We start from the raw sequence: 19,508 nt of genomic DNA on the forward strand, positions 1-19,508 counted from the left end.
CATACACGTCTAAGGAAAGTTGAATCAATTAATTTAGTTCGGAGGGTGTACGATATAAAGTCGGCCTCGTCTCCGGTCGGCGAGGCTGCCGGGAGAGAAGGGGAGAGGAGCCGGGGAGTGGGAGAGACTCGAGAGAGAAAGAGAAGAGGAAGAAATGAGAGCTCCCGGGGAAGAACATTATTTTTGTCGTTACTGCTCGTAGCTTGAAGCGAAAATTTCGGCCGCGCGCCAAATCATCCCGTCGCATCCATTCGAAAATCCCGTGACCAGTTTTACCCTTTTAACCCTGGTCCGGAAGCTACAACCCACCGACCATGGAGGGCTCATTCGGTAACAATGAAATATCTTGCCTAGATCCCGAACCCTCCCCACGAGGCCCACACCCACCCACCAACCATTCGCCCCATTAACTCAAAAATACTCTCACACGCCAAAGCTCGACTCTCTACGGTACTAGATGCTGCTCGCCGTCGGCATACTCCTCCACAGCGTAGCCTTGATCGTGTTGGCTGTCCACCCACTGATCCGCTCCCCCGCCGCCCTCGCCACCGACGGATCTGCTTCACCGCCGACCTCCCCACCGACGGATCTGCTTCACCGCCGACCTCGCCACCGACGGATCTGCTTCATCGCCGACCTCATCCACAGCGTAGCAATCAACACCTTTCCTGTCGACGCACCGGATCCTCTCCAACGGAACCGTGTCTACTTCACCGCGCCCCCCCCCCTCCACAGAAGCCGATCTATTCCATCGACTACCTCGGCGCAGCGGGCGCTATCAACTTCACCGAATCCCTTGCCGGCCAACCGAGATGCGCTTCACTAACGCCCGCTTCTCTGCGAAACGAGGTCGACTCATCGTCTCCCGCGTTCGCCAGCTATCTTGGAATGCAAGTTGCCGCCCTCGTCCACCCCGCCGCGGCTTGGTTAGTACGTCTGGCCGTTAGATCGCGGTGTTTCTTTAGCCATGTTTTGTGTAGTTATTTGCGGATCTCACATGCCATTAAATTTCTTGATGTGTTACTTCGCATGAAGTTCGTTTAAATATTGTACGGTACCAAAGCATTATCCGGTCGCTACCATCATGTTCATTCTACGACACCTGTGTGCATCCACATATTTATAGGGGACCCATTCATTTGCTGCCAACTTGTTTTTGTGCTTGCATGCTATTCCTTTTATAGTCATGCTATGGGCATTTCCAATCTGGTTTTTCTTATACCACGTCATTAGCTCACCGCTAGCCGCTAGTTGTTTTCTCGTGTACTGCTATTCGCACCTCTGCTTTTATAATCATGCTATGTGCATTTTCAATCTGCTTGCTCTTATACCTCGTCTTTAGCTTATAGCTATTTTTTTCCATGAATGCTCTGTCGCACGGCTTGTATAGTTATTCTTTGCGTGCATGTCTGGTCTTTGTATTATCGTAGACTAACTTGTCAATGTTATTTTTCCTAGGGATTGATCATGCGAACCACTTATTAGAATATCCAACATTAACGGCGGGGACGCTAGGGAAGGTTGGAATCTGAGTTCTTGGTTGGTAACTTTGGCGGCTTACTTCCGTTATTATCTATAACCTATATGCATTGTTCCTTATGCAAGAGATTAACACTTGGAACTACTGCCATAGCAATGCCATCCATGCTTTACTATGTTTACTGCCTATTTGATATGCTTGTCTTCGAGCAAGCTGCTGAAGGTGATTTGAACCGACATTTGGTCATTCTTAATGCCAATTTACTTTATGTGGAAAACCTTGGCATTACCCTACTCTAAATCTGAATGTACGAAAGCGTATCTCATGCAAAGCAACATCTAGTTGGTTTTAATCGATATACGGTAAATATTGGCTTATTCATTTGGCGGCTCAAGTTTTTTGTTATTTGAAACCGGTGACTTGGTCTTAAATGTGATATCTAAACACGGATTAAGGACAATGGAGCGAGGAGGATTAGCATTTCACTTGATGGCTGAACCTAAAATGACATGCATGTCGACCACGACTAGTGCACGCAAGAGAAGGACTGCGACGAGCCGGTATGTTCGCTACATCTTTGTTATCTGATCTCTACATTGCGTAATACATGTTTGAATAGTTAATTGTTGTAACTATTTTTGCAATATTACCAGAATGCATTTTTAGTGAAGCAATCATCATTAGAAGATAGTCGCCAAAGCGACCCTGTGCAACATTATGATGTAAGTCTGCTTAGTACAAGTTCCATACATTGTCTTATTTATGCAACTTGTTATTATCTTATATCTACATTGCATAATAAATGTTTGAATAGTTCACTTTTGTAACTATTTTTGCAATATTACTAGAATGCGGTTGTAATGAAGAAGTCCTTAGTAGAAGATAGAGCGCAAAAAAGGTTCGAGCGTGAGCCTATGCAACGATATAATGTAAGTACGTAGCTTAGTACTTGTGACTATCTCATATCGACAATGCTTAATACATGTTTGCATAGTTCATCGTTTAACTCTTTTTGCATTATTATCAGAATGCAGTTCTGATGAAGCAATCTTCATTAATAGAGAGGCCCACAAAAAGTTCTGATCTTTCTTCTGATGCATCCTCTCATAGCCGTCAACCTAGACCATTCCTTTCATCAAACAGGTGAACATCTCAAGGTTTGTACTTTATAAAAGACATGGTATTGTTGCTTTAAGGTCTGTAGCTGATATGTTGACCAAGAGTACACAAGATTCAATCAAGGCGATTGCCAAATGTCAACGTGTTATTGATGATGCTAATAGAAGTCCTCAATGATTCTATGTAATTTTTTTATTTGTGCACATAAAATTGCCTTGTAATTTTCCTAGTTATTTTATTTGTGTATGTAATTGTGTGTATCATTGATATCAGATTTTAGGCTCATGAAATTTAATGCAAGTTGACTAGTCAAACAACCAGGGCCCTATAACAGATTGGGCGGCCCATTAACGATAGTGTGGGACCCACTTTCATTTTGGGTCGGCTCACTTACTTATTGGCCGGCCCGTTAACAGGAAAGTGGGACCCACCTGTGCTTTTGGCCCGGCCCACTATCTTGTTGGGCCGGCCCACTTGCTACATGATGGACCCCACATACTAAATGGGCCGGCCCTTTAAAAGGAAAGTGGAACCCACCTGTGTGTTTTGGCCCGGCCCACTAGCGTGTTGGGCCGGCCCACTTGCTATATGGTGGACCCCACATACTAAATGGGCCGGCCCTTTAACTGGAAAGTGGGACCCACCTGTGCTTTTGGCCCGGCCCACTATCTTGTTGGGTCGGCCCACTTGCTATATGGTGGACCCCACATACTAAATGGGCGGCCCTTTAACTGGAAAGTGGGACCCACTTGTGTTTTTGGCCCGGCCCACTATCTTGTTGGGCCGGCCCACTTGCTATATGGTGGACCCCACATACTAAATGGGCAGGCCCTTTAGCTGGAAAGTGGGACCCACTCGTGTTTTTGGCCCGAGCCCACTATCTTGTTGGGCGGCCCACTTGCTATAAGGTGGACCCCACATACTAAATGGGTGGCCCATTAACGGGAAAGTGGGACCCACCTGCTGCTTTGGCCGACCCACGCAGCTGGTGGGCGGCCCATTTGATCTAATGTGGACCCCACGTACTAAATGGGCCGGCCGATAGCGGAAAGTGGGACCCACATGCTAGTGGGCCGACCCAATAACTTCTTGGGCCGGCCCACTTGCTTTAAGGTGGACCCCACTTGGTAAATGGGCCGGTCCGATAACAGGAAAGTGGGTCCCACATGTTTTGTGGGCCGGCTCTTTTGCCTGTTGACCGGTCAAACGAGTGCATTCGGCCCGGCCCACATGCTTAGTGGGCCGGCCCATTAATGTTTTGACTAGTCAACCTTAGAGGTTAGGCCCGGCCCACGTAACTAATGGACCAGCTCGAGCTATATAGTTGACCGGGTCAAACTAAGTCAGCTGGCCCGACCCGCAAACTTAATGGGCGGCCCGCTTAAGACGTGGCGAGGCCTCGTGTGGGCCTACCATCTACCACGGGGTTTCAGTCGGTTAACGCCGTTAATCGCCGATTAACGGCGTACGCCACGTGTCAGTTTGCATGACGCCAGCAGTAAACGGGCTCCCGGAAACACTTCTGTAACGGTCCGATTTTCCGTGGCGGAAGGGCGCCCTAGCGCGACGGACCGAAAAAATCGTCGTAGGACTTTGCCTGACGCACTTTAGACAACAGAACCCATATCGTCGGGTTAGGCCCATAGGCGACGAAAAATACCCCTTAGCGGACGATTTTGAGACGTTGTCTATCAGAACTTTTCTTGTAGTGTGAAGGGTCATTAGATTTTTTTAATATATTAATAAGTTCACGCAAGCTACATCTATCAAGATCTAGTAGAGTTTTTTTTACTTCACTAAGCATTTTAATTTCTTCTACTTGTTTCTCATTCATTGCCATAAGTGATTGTTTCTCTTCTTTTTTCTGAAGTGTTGGGTTCTTTTGTAAGAGACCCAAGTTATAGCAAAAGTGGCTCGAGAAGATCAGTATAATTAAACTCATCTTCCAAAGTAGAAGGCATATTTTCAGTAATAATGATGGAATTCATGTCCACAATAGGTGGTCCTGGCTTTTATGCAGGCATGCTTAACAATATTGCTTGATTATGAGCCAATTTAGAAAGATCTTTATCTAAGCATGTCGCTTGATGTTGCAACCCGTTAATATCAGTATGGATGCAATAGACTTATTTAGCTCCTCTATCATTGTACCATGGCTAGCTACTTGTTCAATGAGGTTTTTATTTGGTTCGTGTTGGTTTTTCAAGTTGTCATCTTGTAAAGGAACATTATCAATATTTTGCTTAGACGTGTAAGCAAGTATGGCATCCATTTTACTAGACAAGGAATCTACTTCTTCAACCGAATTCACCTTCCTAGTGGATGTATTAGGTGCTCTTTTAGTGTGTCATTGACTATAATTGTCAATTGGCATTACATAAATTTGGTTAACATAGTTAGGCCAGCTTTGAATACACAACTTCCGACCCTAATAATACTACCTGTTGACATCACTGGCCTAATCTATCACTTATCTGGGGCTTTTGACATCACTCAACGCCAATCCTAGCTCCGCCACTGATCATCATGTGCGACAACAACAGCGGTGCTAACCGTGTTGTGGTGGTGTCCTTTCCTACTAACACGTTTGTGCTACTTATCTCTTTGTTTGCACTAGTTTTTGAACCATACACAAATCAGATAGATATGTCTAGTGTGCTGTTTTTGTCAACTGAACTTATCCGCCCAACTACTTCGAGTTGACGACAAAAATAAAGGGGAAAATGCGTGACGTCCAGTTCAAATCGGTTGTTGGTGACGTCCAGTCAATCAATCCAGCTAGCGATACCTTGCTAGCTGAGAAATGTGGCTACCTACCGTGGATTGTTTCTTCTTTTTTGAAACAGTGTGCATTGTTTCATTTTTTGAAACTATGTGCATTGTTTCATTATGTTTCCATGCATTCCAATTCTATGTTCCAATGCATTCCAATTCTACCTAGCATGAACTGTTTCTTCAACCTAGCGTTCACCGTTTCATTGCGTTCAATGCATTCCAATCCTACCTAGCTTGCACTGTCTCACCATGTTCCAATGCGTTTTAGTCCGACACACATTCCAAAAGCATAACAAAAGCTCAACCAAACTGGATGAATGAAACGTTGTAGAACGAATAGTAAAGCACCAAAATTAACGGTACCAACATGCACCGAGACCTATAGGCTAGAGTGCACCCTAGAATCGCCGCGTAGTCCTAACCATAAATAAACAGTCGCCGGCACGACTGCGTCGAAACCGAGAGCGACGGCGCGTCCGCGCGGCGTCGCCGACCGGCGGCCCCTCAGCCCAACGGTCCCCGGGCGCCAGCCTCACAGTCAGCCACACCGGCGCTGTCGGCGGGGCATCTCACCTCACTCTCCACCATTTATCACCCCGTGCTCGCTTCCAAGCCAAGCCGCGCTCAACGCCAACCACCGCCAGCTCCACTACTCCTACACTCCAACACTACCTCGCCCGCCGCTTCCCCGCCCGTCTCCACTTCCCCCCCGCAGCTGCCTATAACTACAGGCCGCGAGCCGCAAACCGCGAGCAGAGCGAGAGGGAGTAGTCCTAGCCGTCGCACGCGTGTGCCGCCACCCAAGACGTGCGCGAGCGAGAGGAGCAAGATGGCCAGCGGCAGCGGCGAGGAGAAGGTGGCGAGCGGCAGCAGCGGCGGCGAGGGGAAGGTGGCGAGCGGCAGCGGCGTGGGGAAGGTGGCGAGCGGCAGCGGCGAGGGGAAGGCGGACCCCGCGGGCGCGCTGTACCTGCAGTACGCCTCCTCGTACGGCACCGGGGTGTACGACGACCGGCAGTGGTGGCCGTGGCTCGTGCCCACCTTGCTCGGCGCCTGCGTCGCCGTGTTCGCCGTCGAGATGTACGAGAACGACTGCCCCAGCCACGGGAGCACCCTGGGCGGCCGCGCCACCTGCGTCGCCGGGTTCCTCCGCCGGTTCTCCTTCCAGCCGCTGCGCGAGAACCCGCTCCTCGGCCCGTCCTCCGCCACGTACGTATACGCCTCACATCTGCCTGGTTTGATGCGAATTCAGATGTGGGGATGATATTTTTTTGTTACAGGGGAAGTTGGGATTTCTGTGGTGGGTTTGAAAGGAAAGCTTGTAGTGTAGGCAAAAAATTCAGGCGTCATCGCTAGAGCTTAGAGCATTATACACTCAAACTGAATCTGTAGCTGGTAGTTGGAAATGGGTCAAATTGGGCAAATGTTAGCTATAAATAGATCTGTATGACTACTTCTGAACTGGTGAGTAGACATCATGAACCGTTCCTTAGTAAGTTTCGCTTTGTAGCATGTACTGCTGTTTCCAGTGATTTATTTTGTTTTAGCTAATTGAAAATACCTGGAAACAATTCGACTGACAAATGCATACTTTATTCTCTACCATTTGTTTTCTAGTGGATACGCCACTTATTTACTGGCAGATAGGTACGCTACGGTAGTAGTATGTTGGCCGCATTGAGTTATTTATTTATTTCTTTATTTATTCTGTGCCTCGTGGAATAATGATTGGCGTGGACTTGTTTTCTTCCCTCACTTATTTATTTATTTGTTCTGTCGTGGTTTGTAATTCTAGCACGTGGCAGTTTTCTTAGCAGCTTGAAATTGGATTGCTATGATTAGAAATAGCATGTTTAGTTGATTTCTGCAGGAAAATGGAATGCTATGGTTAGGAATAGCATGGTGTAGTTTTCTTTTTTTTGGATAAAAGGCATTACTGCCTGACTTTAAATTAATAAAGCCCTGATGGTGTCGTTTTCTTAGGAATGGCATCCACAATCAGGACTATATTATGTTTATGAAATGATGGTGTAGTTTTCTTAGGAATGGCATCCAGAATCAGGGCTACATTATGTTTATGAAATGCTATGGTTAGGAATAGCACAGTATAGTTTTGTTCATCTTGAAAATGTTAGGGATAAATGGACTCAAGTCCTAACATCACACCCATCTTGCAGTTTGGAGAAGATGGGAGCTCTTAACTGGGCCAAAGTTGCTTATCAACACCAAGGATGGCGCCTAATCAGCTGTATGTGGCTGCACGCTGGTCTAATCCACTTGGTTATCAACATGCTGAGCTTGCTGTTCATCGGAATCCGCCTTGAACAGCAATTTGGCTATGGTAAGCTTCACACAAGTTCTGAATTGGTACATTTTACCATTTTTGCAGAAAACGTTCTTTACTGAGGTACCTCGGTTGACTCTGCTCCTTTATAGCACTAGGCTCATTTCTCTCTCGGCTGTTTCATGGTTTTTAGCATTGTAATTCTTTGAACTGGTTCTGCCTTGGTAATATGTATTTGTGGAAACTATAATGTCAATCTGAACTAAGTAGTTTGGTATGATTAATTCCATGCCGAACCTTTATGTTAGGTACTCCTATGTACTAGATTGCTACTTTTACCTCCATAATTGGGTCTCTCCTTGATTTCTATTAATGGAAACCAAGGTACTACAAGAGTTTAACTGCAAGGCACAACAAACCACCCAGAAGTGGGCAGCAAGCTCAACCATCCTTACAGATTACTTGGGGCTTTGCATGCCTATCAAATAGTACACATAGTGCTATCCTGAAACTAAGTTATGCAAAACACATCCCAACAAAAAAACACACAAACACACACACACCAGCAGTCAGCAGACCCTAAACTCCCCTGCCACTTCCTGTCGTCAATCTTGGTAGATGGCGCGCCTCAGGCCTCAGCTGCAATTTCTTCCAGCTGTGGTGTACAGCTCTTGAGATATGATTTTCCCAGATAAGGCCATTGCTTTCACAAATCTGATAATAATTTGGTTTCTTGGTTTTTATTTGAAAACAATGAAAAGCAATCAGGTATACAGTTGTGAATAATCTTGCTGGACTTCTTTTTTTTATGGTGATTTTTTCAACTTAATATGCCAATGTGTATAGTAAATCCCTGTGCATTGACTTCATTTTTCGCACTTGCAAGTCCGCATTGGGATCATCTACCTGCTATCTGGCTTTGGCGGCAGTGTGCTGTCTGCACTGTTCTTACGTAACCACAACATCTCTGTTGGTGCCTCTGGAGCCCTGTTTGGCCTACTTGGCTCTATGCTCTCGGAGATATTTATGAACTGGACTATTTATTCCAACAAGGTCAGCAGAAGAAAGGCATTGTGGTTTATTTTACTCCTATTCAGTTGTTTCGGTGCAAGTTTCAGCTCGTTTGCTCTTTGCAGGCAGCAGCCATCATAACTCTTCTGTCTATAATTGTGATCAATTTGGCGATCGGGATACTGCCGCACGCCGATAATTTTGCTCACATTGGTGGATTCGTAACTGGATTCCTTCTCGGGTTTGTGCTGCTGGCAAGGCCTCAGTTTGGTTGGATGGAACGTAATGAGTTGCCAGAGACTAATCAACCTCCAAAGTACAGAAGGTACCAGTATGTTCTGTGGGGCGCGGCACTGCTCTTGCTTCTAGTTGGGTAAGTCCCTCCACTCTATCCGAAGATACTGCAGGCTAGTATGCAGTCTAGATTTCACTTAGTTGTATAATTTGACTTGAGATGAAATATTCAAAACTGACATCATTGCTCGGACGAGCGATCTCTTGTCAAACGACAAGCTATTAAACCTGACGGGAGGTGACTTCTGATGTAGGTACGCGGTCTCCCTGGCGATGCTTTTCAAGGGCAAGAACGGCAACGATGGATGCCACTGGTGCCGGTACCTGAACTGCTTACCGACATCCAGATGGAAGTGCACTTAGACGGTTCAGTTCCATCCATTTGGTGTTTCTCCGAAATACTCCATACATGAATCCTCTGGGATCCTCTCTCTTTATGCTTGTGTGTTTATAGACCCGCATCAGACTTGTGCTTTACATAGCCGAATACCTCCTGCATCTATAAAGTAAAATCATGCGCGATGAGCCGATGATGTAATTTGAACTTGTACCTGTTTGCGGTTTCCTCGCAAGGCAATTAAATGGTGTAATTGTACATTGTTTTTTCCTCCCAATTTGCGGTGGTCTGCTGAACTATATATATCCTTGCAAGTTAGAATTCATTATAATAAAACCCAAAAATGTCCCGCCAAGATAAAAAATCATTATAAAAATAGCACACGTCATCTTCGATTCATCGTGTGATCGTTTCATAGGATATTTCATTACTGCCTAGGTGCAGAAAGGTATATGCCACCTTACTGTACTAGTGCTGGTTGCAACTGCTTTCAGCCTCAGCCTGACCAAGTTTGCCTTCCTTGGTGGAGAAGACTCGGTTCTTTTCTTCCATCTTCTCTCTCTTGGCATGGCATACTTCTTCCGCAAGAAGATGGCAAAGCGCTGGGTGTGATTTTACATTCATACCCTTGGCTACTGGGCATCCTTGTGACGAAATACCCAGCCTGTTAAGAACATTTTTTTTCACTAAAGAAACATAGCGGTCAGTATCCTTGTATGGTACTATACTTTCGTTTTCCTCACCTTCTTCTTCGACAACCTCCTTGTTGCCCTGCCACACCGTGCTTCTATACCTTTATCCCCTATTTATTATTTTGTCATGGTATCGCTTCCTCCATTCGCCTCCACACCACACCGCCATGCTTGATGTTATGTTGTGGTTGATACCTTGTTCCGTGCCACACCCAATCAACATCTACATGATGTTGATGCCCCCTTTGATTTGTCACCATTTATCTCACAGTCCAGAGCCGAGAAGAAAGTGTCATGTCAAAATCATGTTACAATGAAAAAACTGCAGGAGCTATGCTTTGGAGTTAGTTTTTTTTTTTTTTTGAAATTCGACATGTCAGGATGGTGATGTTATGGAAATGTGCACGATTTTAAGTTCGAACTTTATCTTCTTTTGCAAATAGTTCCATGGCCTATTTAATCTGTAGGCATCAAACTCCATGGAGGGCAAAAATGTAAATATGATAGCCCTAATGGGCCCGGCATCCTCCAGCCCACTAAATCCCAACAACCAAGAAAGCGAACGACATGCCCAAAACCCAGAAAACCGGAACACGCCGCATCATCAACACTTCTCGAATTAATCCGCTGCTTCACGAACTCCTCTCTTTTTTTCCTCCATCTCCTCCTCCGCTCCTCCGCTCCACCCCAATCCCCCTCGCCGTCGCGTCGCCGCGCGCGGATCCCGAGGACGGCGCCCCGCCATGGCGCGGCCCTCGCAGGAGGCGATCGACACCTTCATCAGCATCACCGGCGCCGACGAGGCCGCCGCCGCGCGCAAGCTCGAGGTGAAACCCGAGACCTCCTCCCACCCTCACAACCCCATCAGTAGTACTATCTCCTGCTCTTTCCCTTTCCCCATCGAAATCGCGCCGGGGGCTCCGCGCATGTGTAATCGGCCCCCTTCGGGTCGAGCTAGGGTTCGCTCTCTCCCTGCTGCAGGGTAGGGGTCAGATGGCGATGCGACGAGATGGCGAGTGGGTGGTTTGATTCAGCGTCAGGGTTTGATCAGTATGCGGGCTCGTGCTGTGGGGTGCTTAGAAGAGAGAATAATCGTCCAATTGGGGTTTCTCGAGTGTAATGCCTGCGGTTCTCTAGCCTGTACTCCGTGTAGCGGGAAGGACTGAATTCTGTTGAATCCGTTCAGATGATTGCGCCATGTTGCTGTTCTAAAACGAATGGAACTTTTGTAGGGAGAAGTGCATTGTATTTGGTCGTTTGGACTAAGGGCAGGAGGAAATGTCTTTTTATTACTAAAGTTTTTGGCGTCTGGATTTATCGTCAGACTGCTGTTGTGCACTGAGTGCAGATCTGGTTCTGCTGGAGATTTGTGTTGACGGAGTATTTAATGAGTTAATACACCATGAATGATTGAATTCATTTGCATTTCACTGTTTCTCATATTTCTTCATCTTGTACTGCTCTTATAAAATACATACAGTAGTTTGGAATTCAAACAAGCACGCATTTTACACTGGATTTCAGTTTAACCCTATGCTAGGCTACTCAGTATCACTATACTACTCACTACTAAAGTACTCAGTATCACTAGACGTGCCTTGTTCCACCTTGTAGGCAAGGCGACTCCTTCTAATTCCAACTTGAAAATAATTCAGAGGTTATAGTATGCTCATGTTATTTGGGTGTATTATCCTTGAACAATCTGGATTACAGCTCTTTTTTGTCATGGCACCTGAGGCTCATCTACTAGACATACTGATTGTTGTATACTACTATGCTTTCTGGGCTGATATATTGGTGGTAATGAAATGTGTCCAGGAGCATAGCGGTGACCTAAATGAAGCTGTGAATGCATACTTCAATGATGGAGATAGGTCCACGTGAGTTTCCGCTCACCCATCTGCTTTCTTTCTGATACGGTGCTTCCTTTGACAAAATATAATCGGGCTGTATGATTTTCAGCACCAGAATCATTCAGAACCCTGTACCTGACAGTCATGACGATGTGATGGATCATATGATGGATCTGGACGATCCATTTGATCCCCCATTCAGCAGGCCTATGGGCAACCCTTTTGATATTCTGCACCCAGGTTTTGCTGAGAGAGCTGCTGCTGGTTTCTTCGGTGGGAGACCTCAGGTTACACATCCCAGGGAGGTGCGGCAGATACCTATTGAAGTAAAAGACACTAATCCTGAAACAGGGAGCTCTGGTCAGGGTCCTGTTATTGAAGATGTTACTGGACGTGAGTCTTCATATGGTCCGGAGGTTCATGGGACTGTTGTAGTTGATGAGGATGATGATGACTTGCCGTCTGCCTATGCTCCTACTATCCCAAGAGATATTCCGGGCACATACTATTCTGCGCCAAGTGCTCCTCCATTGGTTAGTGACTACAACAATGACATAGAAGAGGAGATGATCCGTGCAGCAATTGAAGCATCAAAAAGGGATGCGGAAGGATCGACAAATGTAAGCTTCTGCTTATTTGGTATCTAGTTCTCTTGAGAAGTTAGGCTTTACACTTTGTTTTGACAAAATTTGTTGTGTTTAGGGTTTAAATGATGTTGGACGTGAAAATGCATCACAAGTCAGAGATAACGATCTTGCAGAGGCAGTTTCTCTGTCGTTGGAGGTAGTTCTCCAAGATTTGGAGCTCCTGTTTCGTGCATATACCTTTATACTAAATGCACCTTTCTTTGGTGGTTAATCAGGCAGCAGAGCGAGAGAGAGTTCTACGCCAACAGGGAATCTTGGTCGATGGTTCTTCTGATTTATCTGATAAGGAAGACATGGAAGGAGCAAGTGAAACAGTTGAAAGGTGACTATCAAATATTGCCCACCATATTACTTTATTTAGTTAGTCGTTAGATCAATAATTTGTTAGGTTCCCTGGAATGTCTTATCACTTGCTCAGTGTCCATTGTTCCATCCGTCGTCAGTTTCAAAGGGCAATGTATTCTTGCAGCTGCAGTCTACCATGCTCTTTGCATCTTTGTGCTATTTTTACTCATTCCTTACCAGTTATTAAGCATGATCATTGTGTGTCCTATTGTAATAGCCTCAAATTAACCTTCTTCTCTCCATTGGTAACTGATTCCTCAAATGTATCCTCTTTTTTTATTGAAGGCAAGGACTAATTGCAAGGGATGTCGGAACTTCTAGGCAATTGTTAGATGAAGAGAACTTCCAAGAAGATATTGAAGATGTTGAGGAAGAACCTTTAGTTAGACAACGTTCTAGACGTGTTCTATCTCGAAATGCAGAGACAACAGAAGCTGTGCAAAGGCCTGACAGTCCTCCTTTAAGCCCTCAGCCTCACCAGCACAATGGAGGTTTCGCGGAGGTAATCCCATTATCCCTCTTGGTCCTCTTGGAGGCTTCAATTTCAGTACAGTACAGTTTCTCCACAACTCAGTCCTTCTTTTTTCACTTAAAAGTGGGGTGGCATTTCTTCCGAGGAGCATGATGAAGCTGTTATGCTTGAGGCTGCAATGTTTGGTGGCATTCCTGAACACACAGCATATCCATTTCCTCGCCCATCTCATGGAATCTCAGCTGGCTATCCCCGAGTAGCACATCCTCCATCACCAACATTAACTGCACAAAGGTTGATAAGGGAGCAGCAGGTATGGAACAGCATTTCTCTGCTGGAGATTATAGAGACTATTGCGCTGAACACCTAATGTTTTTCCATTGTAGGATGATGAGTATCTTGCAGCCCTCCAAGCTGATAGAGAAAAAGAGTTGAAGGCTGTGGAGGATGCTGAGCTCCGTAGAGTGGAAGAAGCTGCTGCAAGAGAAGCTGCTATTGAAAAGCAAAAGCAAGAGAACGAGGATAAGCTGAGAAAACAACTTGAGGAAGAGGTACTTCAGTTGGCATTATCTAAAACTTTCTGGGATTTCTCTCTATTCTCATAGTTGCTATACATATACCTCTGTATATACTAATCTCATGAGTCTTACTCTAATGCACACAACCCAATGCTAATACCATCTACGTAGGAGTTGGTCAGATAATACACTGATATATCTTACATACGAATCACACTTGGATAGTTTATTGGTTTGGAAGCGTGTTGCTTGTCTCAGGATGGTTCATTACATCATTGCGCAGCTGGCAATGGATATGATTGTTAACTTTTAACATGAGTGTGTGGATATTAATGCGAATGCGGAAGATATGCCTGGAGTTGTTAAATTTAGTATGTTTCTTTACTTGGTTCTTACTAGGGCATTCTTTTCAAACTAATTTAGGGTTAAGTAGAAGCAGTCTAATACAAGAGATATTTCTTGCTGTGATTGTCTCTATTAAGAAACATGTAATTTCTTCTGCAAATTCTGTCAAAAGCTTGATTACTATGTATTTTCCATCAATGTGTTATATTTGGCATGGTAATATATTGATCATGCATTCATGTCGTATTATGAAAATAGGAGCTGGAGTCACTGCTTGCAGCCAAGCGAGAATCATTACCAAAGGAGCCACTGCCAAATGCTGAAGGAGCAGTCACAGTTGTAGTTCGCATGCCTGATGGTAGTCGCCAGGGAAGACGCTTTTTGAGATCCGACCAGCTTCAGGTAAGCTGCTTTCAGTTGCCAGTTTGGCTGTTCCATAATGATATCATACATTATAAACTTATACCTGCTTGCACATTTCAAAAAAAAAAACTTATACCTGCTTGCAAATTTGTGGGATCTTTGCAGGTTCTTTTTGATTTCATAGACATCAGCAAGACATTCAAGCCAGGAACTTATAGACTGGTAAATCTACCATTTTTCGTCAATTTCGTGAATTTATGTTCACAAGAGAATTTCTACCAAGAACGATCAATGTCGTAGCACTAACCTGGTATACTGGACTTATATACAACAGAGGCGAAAGATTATCATGTTTCACAGTTTAGTTCGCTATTTTCGTCGATATATGAAGGCTACTGTATTTATATGCCGCTGCACAATGCTTAAATTCACGTACTGATCCATTCCCAATGAACCTGTATGATGATTGATTTCATAGAAACAGCGATGCCAACCGTCTCCGCTTCACGGGGCATGCTTATTATTAGATCAGTAGGATCTTCCTGCATGCTTGTGCATGGTGTTTCTCTGGAAATACGTTTTCGCTGGCCATTTATTGCTGTTCTTTGATGTATGTGAATTCTGAATGATGTCCCTAAGCACTAGGGAAGAACAAGTGCATCCGAAGTTCGCTCAACTTCATGTTCTACGAATTTATGTTTGAAATTTTAATAATTATTATAATACCAATGAATGTAGTATTAACTTGAATTTGTGATGTGCAGGTGAGGTCTTACCCCAGGCGTGCATTCACCGACGAGGAGTGTCTGATGTCGCTGAGTGATGTTGGCCTGACCAGCAAGCAGGAGGCCCTGTTTCTAGAGCAGATTTCAGGATAGCGGATAGGATTTAGCAATGGACAGCGTCTGGCTGTGGGGGTTCAGGGTTTCTAGTTCTGTCTGCTGCCGTATGTTGACGAAAAATTTAGCAAATGTTTCCCATGAACCTTGGCGTTGAAAAAGGTCTCAGCTATCCCTTTTTTGTTTTTATCGAAACTATGGCAGTACTTATGCCATACTCAGTGTCCCGGACCCGCTTTAGGCACGCAGTCAGGATGTATATACAGTGCTACCATAGTTTATCAGGTCTTATGCTACGTAGTATTTGACAATGCTATTGCTATTGGATTGCCTTGTGGGATATTAGCCTTGCTTGGTACCCGTGACCTGACCGTTACTGGCTTGTTACTCTGTTGCTGTTATCAGCGTTTAGTATTGATCTTTGGATGCAGTTGCAGGCCTTAGCAATGATAAATTTTAGTCCCTGTGATCCATAGTAAGTGTCGGGCTTTAGTCTAAATATAAACTGAAGCCCTGACACTTACTACTATGGATAGGAGGGAGTACTTGTTTCTTCAGCTTCATCGAGTTGATTGTTAGTAAGTTGATTCAAGGCGGACACTTGAATAGTTGAAAATAAAATGCCTTCCGATAAGCATCTAACTCGACATCCCATTTACTACTACTTGTGTCTGTTTTCTGGGTTTTAGCTCTTTCAAGCATCATCGGAAAATCAAATAAAAAGAGAAAGTAGCATCGGAAGCCAAGCGTGGACAATGTGTGGTAAATAAAATAAATAGCAGTTCCAGCACGGCAAGGAACAAAGCCATGCGATTTTGAGATGTACTGCAAGCGTGCGCGCGTAAGGTGGTTCACTTTATTAACGCATGGAGATGAACATCAAGAGACTGAAGAAACGAAAACGAAGTCGACGGTGAAGGGGCGCAACGACGGCTGCCTCGCCGCGCTCGGAGTCACCGCCTTCCATTATTTAGCTCCTCTCGAGCTCGCATCCTTGCTACGCTCCTCAAGCCGCTGCGTTCATGTGCACGTACGTACATTAGCCCAAAGCATTTAAGCTTAGAAGCAGAAACAAGATAGAGATGGAGATGGCCGGTCTTACCGCAGTTGACCTGCCCAATGTTGCAGCGGGAGGGGAGGCTGTTGATGATGCCCATGGTACTGCAGGCGCAGTCGCGGGAGATGGAGCCGAGCGCGCTGCAGCACTCGGGGCTGGGGTCCGCCGCGCCGGGGACCAGGTAGGCGCGGCACGCCAGCAGGCGGTTCAGCTGCGGCACGCACTCCCCCTGCGCCTCCGCCGCCGGCGCCGTGGAAGCCAGGAGCACGGCGACGACGCACGCCGCCAGGAGCGCGCGTGGGAGGACGGTGCTCGGCGCCATCGTCAGCTGGTCGGTCGAGCGCTACCGGCTTCGATCTTGCTCTGCCTGTTGGCTGTGTTGTGTTGTGTGTGTGTGCTCGGCGATGCGCTGTGGATGGAATGTATGGTCTCATCTGCGGTGGTATTTATGCGTGCGGTTTGGAGAGGAGGGGGCGCCATGCGCGCGCGGCGAGCTTTGCGTGGCTCACCTAGCTAGAGCTGGCCGGCGGCGCGAGCGGCGGGGCAGCCGGTCGATCGAGGGCTGCAAGTTCTGCGTGAGCTACCGAACGGAGCGTCGCACGCGTGGGCGCGTCACGTCCTTGAGCTCTCATGGCCCCTTTTCCGGCCGGCGCTGGAGCCTGGGACTGGGAGGGGCGGCGCGTCAGTCACGTCCTATCTTGCAAGCAATTCACCCCCAGAAGGAAGATGCTGCGGTTGCAGGCATGAAGCCGCCCGCGATCGATCTGTAATCACCTGACACAGCAGCGTTAACATTTTGACACGGCACACAGCACGGCAAGTGTTGACTGCAGCCGCGCCAATTAGTTTCTGAACTGAAGGATGCAGCCGCGTCGCGGCAGCCAGCAATTTCCTCGGACAGCCGTGCTCGTCTCGTTAGGGCTGCTTCGTGCGGCCCAGAGCCCATCCTGGGACGTACGTGGGGCGTGTCACCTCGGTCCGTCGGCCCGCGGAATACTGGGGTGTGGCGCTTAGAGGCAAGGGGGCTGCTCGGGAGCGCCAATTGACCGCTTTAAGCGGAGCGACGATTGGCTCCGCATATCTTCGTTCCAACGATCGGCTTTAATGGGCCGAGCCCACATGGTTCTCCAGCAGGAGAAACATGCACGGTCTGTTTGACGTGAAAACAGTGTATCTCGATTTTGCCTGTAGCTGTTGCCGCGTGACTTTTCCCACATAATACAAGTGCTGCGGACCATTTTCGCATGGCTTTAACTTTTTCTCATTTGGATATATGTATTCGCACGCGCAAAGTAAAAATATTGAGTGCAGTATAAAACAATGCATACAGGATTCACTATATAGTACAATATAAACATGCGATAGTGTCATGAAGCACCTGTTAAACGTTCAGCAACTTCACAGTACAACTTCAGAGAGAGAGTACAAAAGCTATAACAAACACTTTGAAAAATCATTAATGAATTTTGAACGGTTTTCCACCTTAAAAATTTATGAACGATTTCCCTCTCTGAACGGGTTTGACCTTGAACATTTTAGGGGTACTTGAACGGATTTCCATCTTGAACATTTATAAACATGAACAATTTCCCTCCGTGAACATTTGTTTTACTTGAGTGTATATCCAGCAATAATAAAGATGACCAAAATTTCACCTTGAACTGAATTTCACCTTCAACGAGATTACGTCTTGAACTGGTTTTCAACCTCGCACATATATGAAAAATTGAAAACAGTTTTCCTCCATAAAATTACATGAATTTTGAACGATTTTTCACATTAAACATTTACGAACGGTTTCCCTTCATGAACGATTTTGAATTTTGAACGATTTTCCACCTTAAAAATGTATGAACGGTTTCCCTCCCTAAAATGATTTGACCTTGAACATTTTAGGGGTGCCTGAACAAAATTCCATCTGGAACATTTATGAAACATGAAGAATTTTCCTTCGCGAACATTTATTTTCCTTGAGAAATTTCCAGCAATAAAAATTATGAACTAAATTTCAACTTAAACTGAATTTCATCTTCAACGGCATTTCACGTTGAACTTCTTTCAACCTTGCATATTTATGAAAAATTGAATATTGTTTTTCTCCATGAAAATTTATGAATTTTGAATGGTTTTTCACCTTAAACATTTACGTACGGTTTCCCTCCATGAACGGATTTGACCTTGAACAATTTAGGGATGCCTGAATGGGTTTCCCTCTTGAACATTTATGAATGAACAATTTCCCTATGTGAACATTTATTTTACTTGAGTGGATTTCCATCAAGAAAAACTATGAAGGAAATTTCTCCTAAAACCAAATATCACCTTTAACGGAATTTTCACCTTGAACTGGTTTTCAACCAAAAACATTCATGAAAAATTAAAAACGGTTCTCCTCCATAAACATTTAGAATTTTGAATGGTTTTCCACCTTAAACATTTATGAACGATTCCCTTCATGAACCATTTTGAATTTTGAACGGTTTTCCACCTTAAAAGTTTATGAACGTTTTCCCTCCCTGAACGGATTTGACCTTGAACATTTTAGGGGTGCCTGAACGGATTTCCATATTGAACATTTATGAAACATGAACAATTTTCCTCCGTGAACATTTATTTTACTTGAGAGGATTTCCAGCAAGAAAATTTTTACGAAAATTTGAAAAATGGTTTCCCTCCATAAACATTTCTTTTTAATTTTGAATGGTATTCCACCTAAAACATTTATGAACGGTTTTTTCCCTCCGTGAACACTTTTGAATATTGAATGGTTTTCGTCCTTAAAAATTTATAAATGATTTCCCTCCCTGAACGGATTTTTCCTTGAACATTTTAGGGGTGCATGAACAGATTTTCATCTTGAACATTTATGAAACATGAACAATTTCCCTTCGTGAACATTTATTTTACTTGAGCAGATTTCCAACAAGAACAGTTATGACCATGAACTGCATTTCACCTTCAATGAGATTTGACCTTGAACTGGTTCTCAACCTCGCACAATTATGAAAAATTGAAAAATATATATCTAACAACAAAAGAGGTCAGCTATAAAATAAAATAAAGAACTAGGACTTCACATG

General features: G+C 45.0%; 3 protein-coding genes across 3 annotated transcripts; 2 read left to right on the forward strand and 1 right to left on the reverse strand.

The window, feature by feature from the left end:
• The first annotated feature begins 6,203 nt into the window (after positions 1-6,203).
• Positions 6,204-9,570, forward strand: LOC124650039 (RHOMBOID-like protein 2). The gene is made up of 5 exons (XM_047189609.1): positions 6,204-6,580; positions 7,549-7,712; positions 8,542-8,708; positions 8,792-9,039; positions 9,215-9,570. The coding sequence occupies exons 1-5, from the start codon at positions 6,204-6,206 to the stop codon at positions 9,321-9,323; spliced, it is 1,065 nt and encodes a 354-aa protein (XP_047045565.1). The 3' UTR covers positions 9,324-9,570.
• A 1,156-nt stretch (positions 9,571-10,726) lies between these two features.
• LOC124650931 (plant UBX domain-containing protein 8) lies at positions 10,727-15,747 on the forward strand. Its single transcript, XM_047190186.1, has 11 exons — positions 10,727-10,816; positions 11,808-11,869; positions 11,952-12,462; positions 12,545-12,625; positions 12,705-12,811; positions 13,120-13,336; positions 13,431-13,619; positions 13,693-13,857; positions 14,428-14,571; positions 14,698-14,754; positions 15,297-15,747. Exons 1-11 carry the CDS (start codon positions 10,733-10,735, stop codon positions 15,408-15,410), a joined length of 1,731 nt encoding a protein of 576 aa, XP_047046142.1. The 5' UTR covers positions 10,727-10,732; the 3' UTR covers positions 15,411-15,747.
• Positions 15,748-16,359: 612 nt separating this feature from the next.
• Positions 16,360-16,750, reverse strand: LOC124651069 (non-specific lipid-transfer protein C4-like). The gene is made up of 2 exons (XM_047190247.1): positions 16,474-16,750; positions 16,360-16,385 (listed from the first exon to the last, which is right to left on the reverse strand). The coding sequence occupies exons 1-2, from the start codon at positions 16,748-16,750 to the stop codon at positions 16,378-16,380; spliced, it is 285 nt and encodes a 94-aa protein (XP_047046203.1). The 3' UTR covers positions 16,360-16,377.
• Positions 16,751-19,508: the final 2,758 nt, after the last annotated feature.

This window comes from Lolium rigidum, chromosome 1 (genome assembly GCF_022539505.1).
Source record: "Lolium rigidum isolate FL_2022 chromosome 1, APGP_CSIRO_Lrig_0.1, whole genome shotgun sequence".
NCBI classification, from domain to species: domain Eukaryota; kingdom Viridiplantae; phylum Streptophyta; class Magnoliopsida; order Poales; family Poaceae; genus Lolium; species Lolium rigidum.